General features: G+C 43.1%; 1 protein-coding gene across 1 annotated transcript in view; it reads left to right on the top strand.

Annotated features, from left to right (window-relative positions):
- The first annotated feature begins 5839 nt into the window (after window positions 1-5839).
- The window catches only part of SH3RF2 (SH3 domain containing ring finger 2), a 95938-nt gene continuing 92783 nt past the window's right edge, over window positions 5840-8994 (top strand). Inside the window, exon 1 of the mRNA XM_015413606.1 lies at window positions 5840-5950. Within this exon, the coding sequence (XP_015269092.1) occupies window positions 5840-5950 (111 nt within the window). The remainder of the gene's footprint in view (window positions 5951-8994) is intronic.

An 8994-nucleotide genomic window follows, 5' to 3' on the forward strand; every position in this document is an offset into this window, starting at 1 on the left:
GTAATTCCATGGCATCCCCCAGTCCCTCTTGGAGGCTGGCATCCCTATGTGCATGGGAGTGTGTTTCATTTCTTTATTATTTTTTACTAATTTCAAAAGGAACTGTTTCGTTATTGGGCTGTTGGATATGGTTTTGTTTCATTATTATTTTTTTCATTGTTGTTTTGTTTTCATAATTGTATCTCCCATGGATTCCAGTGGAAGACCCCTCCCCCATTTCTCAGGTTACTACATCCATGGTTTTCCATTCAAACTGGACAAAAGTCACAGGGACTGTAGTATTCCCCCAAATTTCAGACAAAAAGAATAACCGCCCCCTGCACACACACTTTTGATAGAAGGCACCTGTGTTTACCATTAAAGTCTATGGCAGAATTGATAGGAAAGATTCCAAACAGTAAACTTAACTTGAAGAACAGAGGCGGACTGATAGAGCATATGGCAGCACAGAAAGGCTAGGCATCAGGAGGACCTTGAGGTAGATTGGCTTAAAAGGGGCATGAGGTTTGGAGAGCAGGAAGCAAGAAGAGGAGTGTGGATTGGGAGGGGAGATTTGGCACAGCTGGGCAGGCACTGAGAAGAGACAGGAAGGCAAAAGTCTTACCCTGTATCCTTCATGACTGGAATCAGGGCTTTTTTTGTAGAAAAAGCCCAGCAGGAACTCATTAGCATAATAGGCCACACCCAACAACAGAAACTCATTAGCATATTAGGCCACATCCCTCACAGCACCGCTCATTAGAATATTAGGCCACACCCCATGCCTTCCCTTGGCTTGGCCAGGTGCCCCGCAGCTGTGGGAAGCCCGGGCAAGACGGCCCTTGGACAGGCCCAGGAAGGCACGGGGAGGCATTTAAATGTCTCCCCAATCCTTCCAGGGCTCCTTCTGGCCCACCCGCCTCAGAGTCACCGGGGGGGGGGGGTGCTCTCCACGAGGGGTTGCGCTCCAGGCCTGCCCTCGGTAGCCATGCACACAAAGGTTTTGGCTGTAGTGGGTGTGGCCAACGCTGAAGCCAGCCGGAACTCCATTCCTGTGCGTTCCTGCCCAAAAATAGCCCTGACTGGAATAGTTAACATATATATGTAGTCCTAGTGGCTACAGTTTGCAGTCAGTCAGGAAAGGCCAGAGACCCTCCCTTCCCCCAAGGAAGTCTATGGTCTTTCTTTCTATGCCTTTTATTAGGAAAATGCTGCCTGCCTTGTAAAAGTGAAACTAATACAAGCAGAGACTGCAATAACAAAAGAAACCAGGGTTATTGGGATTTTATTACAGACTGTTTAGATGGAGAATTTGTTTCATTTTCATATTAATTGCAATAATTACAAAACACCCTATGTTTGTATTTTTCATAATTGATAATGAACCAGTCTACTGTCAAGCTTTGTTACACAGGGTGCAGTGAATCACAGAATACTAGACATTGAGGAGGGCAAGGTACTATTAAGCTGAATTCAGTCTTCCTGGGAAGTTGTAAGAAACAATCACTCTTCTTTCCCTCCAATGGTTCTCTGTCTCAGATTCTGCTGGATAACTCTTAAATAACTTTGCATGTTCTGTTTACAAACAGCATACAACTTACTGAAAACATCACAGTAGGATTTGGAAAGAAAACATTGCCTAATAGCAAAACTGAGGAAAACATTTGGCATTTGGTCTGTTCTGTTAATAAGTCTGAAGTTGGAAAGAGAATTCCGCTCAGGCAGGAATACTTGTAGCTGTGTGCTAGAAAAGCAGTGCATTGTTATCCTAGCAGTCCTTTGTGAATAAGTGGACGATAGCTAAGTTTTTATTAAATCTCCAAAATAGCAGAGGTGGATGCTAGCAATAGTCCCATGCTTCTGCAGTTGTAAAACTACTTAGGACGCTTTTCGCATGCCATAATGAACACAACCAAAAAGTTAATCTTCCTTCAGCACTGCACTATGAAGATATTTTGTTGTTACTGTTGTGTGAATTAAACTACTTCAGAGTTTGGTTACTTTTAATATCCAGAGCTGAGTGAAAATGAGCTCAAAGTCATTTTATATATTACTTGCCAAACTTCTCAAGTTGTGCCTGTTTTCTTATCTCTCAAAAGCTGAAACATCTGACTGTTTTCATTACAGGCAGATTCAAATGTGGTTAAAGATGCCAGCATTGCTTTTTAACCTCTATGTGTTTAGGAGCTGATCTTATAAGGCTTGTACATATTATGTATCTTTGTTCAGAGCTGATGGGTGTACAGGAAATGCAGTTGTGAGCATGCTGGCCCTGATCCCTGACTATGCGTGTATGATGGACCACTTCCACTTCCCTCCCTCAGATGCTAGATTTTCTCTCCGTTTTTCTTTCCCTTCACTGACTGTGCAGTGTGTTTTCTCCCCCCCCCCCAAGAAATGTGTTTTCTTCTCCCCTACAGAAACTTTGACTGTCCCACGCTGTCAGTAAGATATATTTTGACTATTTGCTCAGCCCAGGAGTCAGGACCCTGAGGGAAGGGATAGGATCACCCTTTAACTTAAACCCTTGAAAATGGCACTTGAAACTTTTTTTTTTAAAAGGTTTTATTTAACATCAAGGGAAAAGGTCAGGTGAAATCAGGGGTTGAATTACTGAGGTAAAACTAGTACAAGCACAGACTTTTGTTCTTATATATCAGGCTAATTAGAGGTTCTTAATTCATTCACAGTTACTTAGATCTTTATATTGAACAGCTTTTGTTCCAGCGTTTTCCCAAAGACTCTAGTTCACTTTATTTGAGTAAACACTGACTGTTTTGGTGCCCAGATGGTTGGTACCCTCTTCCCTGTACCCAAACCCTTTCTTTTGAAACACCAGTACTCTTCTTGAGTTGTTCACTGAATTTTAAGGACTCTACAGGCAGTTTCTAATCACACCAGACCAGGGTTCTGTTTACTCCTCAGAGATAACTCTCCCTGTTCGACTGGATAGGGACCCTTCTCCTCTCCCTAGATCTATCCCCTTTCCTTTGGCCTGAATGGGAGTCTTCTCTACTACCCAAATTTCCTTGCCAAACTCTCCCCCAGTTCTCTGTTTGTGTCCAAACTGCTCTCAGCTACTGCTGAATTCAGACTGCAAACCCTTTTTCTGTCAGGGCTATTCACAGAAGGTCTCAGTACATGTCTCTTCTCAGTTAAGGCAGGAATCTGACTGACTTCTCAGCATCCAGGTCTCTCCAGACTTTTTCTGCTCACCTAATGCTAACCAATCAAATTGCTTGGAGCAGCCTGTCACTCAAGGCTCTCTGTTTCTGTGAAGAATTAACCCTTCACAGTCCTTCAGCTGTTTGTACAGCACTTCTAAGCCTCTTAAAAAGTGCAGTCCATCACAGCATGTTCACCTACGTCAACACGGTGTTCACATGTGGTGTGCCTGTGGTGTGATGAAGATGGGGTTGAAGCTAGCAAACTCAGTCATGAGTCAGTTCCCTTACTCCTAGACCCCCCCCCTTCTGCACATTGACCCTGTACACAGATTTGTCATGGGTACAGAGCTGTAGTACTTACCCAAACAGTCCAGGTTCTCCTATTTGTAAGCCAAGGGAGATGCAGTGAACCACTCTGTTCTAAAACTCATCTGTGTCTTTTTCTGCTCAGTATGGCAGGAAGTGGAGGAAGAGACCACAAGCTACTTTATTTCTCATGGAGAAAGGGTTGCCAACTCTGACTTGAGGTTGTGGGTGGTACTTAGGAAGGACAGAGTTTGGGGATGAAATGTGATGTGATGTCATATATGTGATGTCATAGAGTACACCCTCCAAAGCTGCCATTTCCTCCTGAGGGTTGCCAACTCTGACTTGAGGTTGTGGGGGTGGTACTTGGGAAGGACAGAGTTTGGGGGTGAAAGTGGATATGTGATGTCATAGAGTCCACCCTCCAAAGCTGCCATTTCCTCCTGAGGGAACTGATCATTGTAGTCTGGAGATCAGTTGTTATTCTAGAAGAGCACCAGACCCCCATCCTAATGTTGTCAATCCTATGTGGGGAGAAATGGAGTAACTTTGGGACACCCTATACTGGAGCAGAAGGCCAGTTCTATTGCTACTGTAATCAAATTGTGGGGGGCCCCTACAGAAACAATAAAGCTGGGCTTGCTGTGTGGCTCCCATCCTGCCACATCACTCCAAGGCATGTGTAATAACGGTGTGTACTTAGATATCAACCGATCAAGAACTGAACCAAGTAACACCCTATTCTATAAAATCAGTATTACAACCAATCCAAACTGGAAAAGGAATAATATTCAGAATGGTTTGGATTTGGCCTTTATACTGCTACCTGGCTGTTTGGCTTAGATTTCAAGAGAGTCCAAATGAGGAGAGAACAACAAGGGTGTTTTCCTCTTAGCAGAGGAATCCTAAGAACCTGCCAACAATGAAGATTGTGCTGATAGGTCTGTCTTTCCAAAGTGGTGCTGATACCAATCACACTGTTTGAAGGAATAGCATTGATTTAGTTCTGCATCAGTGCAATGGCTCCTCTGCTTGCTATTCTGTTCTCTCATGGGTGGCACCTACTATGGACAGGAGGAAATGTTTATCTTGCACATGTTGGCATTCCAGCAGGTGGCTCTGCAGATTAAGGTGTGGGGGCAAATGTCCTCCCTTGGTAAAAGCCATTGTCTACCATGCTGTCTTAATGTGCAGTGCAGTCAGTGATGAACAAGAGCCAAGGCCAGTAAGGCCTTAAATGATGACAGTGAATCTAAGGACTCTTGATGTCTTTGATGTTCCTTAAAAGCAGCTCCGGGAGTGGCCAGTGGCAGGGTTAGTTCACCATGCCATTTTCATGATAAAATTGCTCACTTCCAAGCTGCTATTAGCTTTGGGGGAGGAGGACAAGCAAGGATTATTGTATAAAGAGAGTGGGGTGGCAGCAGAGTTGCCAGCCTCCAGGTGGGGCCTGGAGATCTTCCAGAATTACAAGTAATATCCAGACTACAGAGATCAATTCCCCTGGAGAAAAGGGCTGTTTTGAAGGGGGAATTCTGTGGCATTACACTCTGCAGATGTTGATCTCTCCCCAAACCCTGTCCTCCCGAAGTTCCATCCCCCAAATTTCCAGGAATGTCCTAAGCTGGATTTGGCAACAGGGGTCTTTTTTAAAAAAGCAGAATGCAGAGACAAGGTGAGCTGAACCCTTCCCCTCCTGGCACTTTACTCACTTTATCGCATTTTCCTCCCAGCCCAGCTCATTGCTGGTATTGGAGTCTGGTTATTAAAAATGTTTGAAGCATCAGGATGCAGTGAGCTTTTTAACTCTCCTTACTATATGCTCCATTTTTGTTTAAAAATAGACCACTATCCCCCTACTGGCAACCCTGGTTGCTAGATGTTTGCCTCTGTCTTCACTGTATGCAGCAATTTTAATGACCTACAGAATAAGGACGCTTCCTTTGAAATCTGGCAGGGAAGATCCTTTGCATGAGCAGCCTACAATCCCCAAGAATCTCATCTCCATCATAAATGTGTATCCCATTGAAAACAATGAAAATTATGTTAAAAAGAAGTTTAGATGCATGCAATAGTGCCAATTTAAAAATATTTTTTAAATTTCAAGGCTAAACTTTTTTTGCATAGCCCTAATATGGACTGTGTATCAAAGCACAGCCATTTCAACGAAATCCGATGATACCACATGAAACCATGGTTAGTTTCTTCCAATCCTTGTCAGCAGTAGAAAAAATTCACTGCATGGTATATCTATCAGAACTTGTTAGCTACTGCAAGCCCTACAGGGGACAAAGTGGAAAAAAGACTCATGAGTCAGCTAGACTTTAGTTGATCCTGGATGCGTCCCCAGAATTTGTACATAGTGTCCAAGCTCACTGAAGCAGACCATGTGCAGAGTTCATTCAGTCACCACTGATAAGAAGGGAGCCCGCCCTCACAAATCAGAGATTGTACATGCTGTTGGATTTTACACTATCATAATCAAGAAAATCCAGGAGGTAAAAGGTTATACCCACATAGTGTCCTACAATGTACAGCTTCCCTGCATAGAGAGAAATCGTTTAGGTTTCCAGAGAGGCTTGCTGTAGCTTTCTCTTTAGAAATCAGCCATGGCTTCTCATTCTGGAATTGTGTGGTAGAGGAGGACTTGGTGTGAAAGGTGCTGGCATAGTACAGAGGCTGGCACTACAGTTGTACCCATCTGCGGTGCAGATGTTATGTGTTGGTTGCATATCAGTGTTTGTCTAGGAGTTGACTGATTCATGGCACAGTAGAAACCATGCTAGTTACTTGTACATTGGCATCCATCTGATGGGCAAGTAGCCTGCAGGCTTGTGCCAGGGCAAACAAAGGTAAAATCTGTCACAAATCAGCCATTGTGGGCCATTTTTATTCCATCAGTTAGTTATATGACAAAGGCAACATATTTGCCATTTCATTTACCAAGTTATAGTACCGTAGCAGTATTGGATCCTGATCCCTCTGGCTTAGTCAATCATATGTGAAAAAAGGAAGGTAACCTTCCTCAGTGATGGTACATACTCCGTCTCCTTAGTGGTTCTGGTCAAGGAGGCATCAGAGACTGAAGGAGTTGATACCCTCTCAGGTGAAGGGTATTGGCATGAGCATATGTGAGAAAAGCAAGTGCATGTCATATGTTGGAAGAAATGAAATTCTCAAGGTCCCCCCCCCCTTCCTGGGCCTTCACAACTCTAATCATGTGCTGCTTGGATGCTTACACACAATACCTTTCATTCAGATAAATATGTGCAACTATTTTCTTGCCCATCTTTAAAGATATGCCAAATGCTTTCATTTTCATTACCTTGCGCCACTCATAGCTTGTATGGTTGGTAATATTGAAATAAAGAAAAACTGCTACAGCACTCACAGACTGGTCAAATGCCACAGTTTCAAAACTTCCTAGGCCTGTAAGCGTTTGATTCCATACAATGCTACATTTTATTCAAGAATTGCAGAGCCACCCTGAGTAGAGTTGCAACCTTCTAAATCCATTGAAGTCAATGAACTAAGAAGGATATAACACTGCTTAGGATGACACTATTAGTATTTTATTTTAAAACTGTGCTCAACTTCAGTTTTGACAGCGTGCTGGCACTGTGTGGTGGGAGAGCAATTAGGAAACAATGAATCATTGTGTGAGCAGCTTAGTAATATTGAAAATAGGCTTTTTAATTCAGCTCCTTCAAGCACTTTGAGCAATGGCCATCAAATCATCCACACACAGAGACACACACACACACACACGTATCTAAGTGGTGATAATTATGGCCTCGTCAAGGGTTGCCAGGTTGCTCCTGGCCACCAGCAGAGTATGGGGGATAAGGGTTGCCAGAGCCAGGTTGGGAAACTCCTGGAGATTTGGGGGTGGAGCCTGGAACTCCAATTGGATACAGTGCCATAGAGTCCGCCCTCCAAAGCATCCATATTTGAAACAACAAATAGTCATTTCTGTAGTTGGGGTTGGAAGGAGCCAGTACTCTCCCAGTCAGTAAACTGGAAAGATACAACCTCATCATGAAGCACTCTAATTAGATGATCGCATCACACACACACACACACATATACAACACATGTAAATGTATACACATTTACATATTGCATGCGGATCCCATGGAGATACAACACTGAAGTGTGGAATCTGCATTTCTCCCAACTTGAAAACATCCAAAATCCATCTCTGGCCTCCCCTACTGAAATCCAATAGCTGGAATGGCAGAGAACCCTGTTCCCTGGAGTCATCAGAAACAGCCTGTGCCAGCAGCACAAAGGTTAGATCTATGGGCTGATCCTGGAGATCTATCCGCTAGGATAGATCACTGAAAGTTGGCCACCATCACCTAATAATCTAATAATACTATTAGCATTATTTAGTGTCTAGCACCTTTTAATGCTGGAGTGTTTTATATTATTTTAGGGCTATTTAAATTGCTTACATGTGTGTTTTTATTATTTTATGTAAGCCACCCTAAGCCGGCTGTGGCTGGGAGGGTGGGGTATAAATCTGATAAATAAATAAATAAAATTTCCTACAGTGGAACTGATCTCTGTAGTCTGGAGATGAGTTGTAATTCCAGGGGGATCCCTGGCATCCCCAGTTCAGGAGCACACTGACTATTTAACTTATAGGGAAATTTCCCAGTGGGCCACTGGTATAGCAGGCCACTGGTGGCTAGATATGCACAGCCACAACCAAGCAACTCTGCTAGTACCTCAGGGGCCGCTAGGCCCAGATCATCAGCAATAGTCATTGGTATCAGCTCACCTATTTTCTCCCTATACTGCTATCAGTTGGAAAGAGGAAGCAGTGGATGAACACAACTGGAAGCTTAGGTGGTGTTCCGGGCAAAGGCAGCCATTCTTTGCAGGCTGCCAATCTCCTCTGAACACTCTCAGCAGCAACGTGAAGAACAACATGCAAGCTTTTAAGCTAAATAGCAGGAACGTGAAGAACAACATGCAAGTTTTTAAGCTAAATAAGCTAATGTTTTAAATGGCTAATCATTGAGAAGCAATATTAAATGATGGGAGCAATATTTCATCAGTGGGTTCAAGATGTAAAAGGGCACTTTTTCAAATATATTTTATATTTATAGGCTATTGATACTTCTATGCCATACACTCAACAAAGTCTTCCCGAGGCAGCATTCAGTTAAAACAATGGTAGTAATTAACATGGTAAAAAAAACAGTGCACTACATAAAACTGAGCATAAATTTAAAACTAGTAATAAATCAAACACAATCAGTACAAAGGGGGAAATCATAAAACTGAGGAACAGTTTTTTAAAAAAAATTCAGCAAAGGCTTGAGGGTTTTTTTAAAAAACTTTTTGGGCAGGTGCTGAAATGTCATTGCTTCTGGCACCAGATTAATGGTTTTATAGTAGATTAGGAATAAGGCCCATTGTGGAAATAAATACAACGAGCTCTAGGAAGAGGCTCTGGGAGAGTGCCCCGGCTTTGGGCACTCAGCGTCAATTTGCTGTGGCGATCTCAGCAGGGTATAATGACAGAGAGTCC

The sequence above is a fragment of the Gekko japonicus genome, unplaced genomic scaffold (genome assembly GCF_001447785.1).
Source record: "Gekko japonicus isolate JY-2015 unplaced genomic scaffold, Gekko_japonicus_V1.1 scaffold373, whole genome shotgun sequence".
Classification (NCBI taxonomy): domain Eukaryota; kingdom Metazoa; phylum Chordata; class Lepidosauria; order Squamata; family Gekkonidae; genus Gekko; species Gekko japonicus.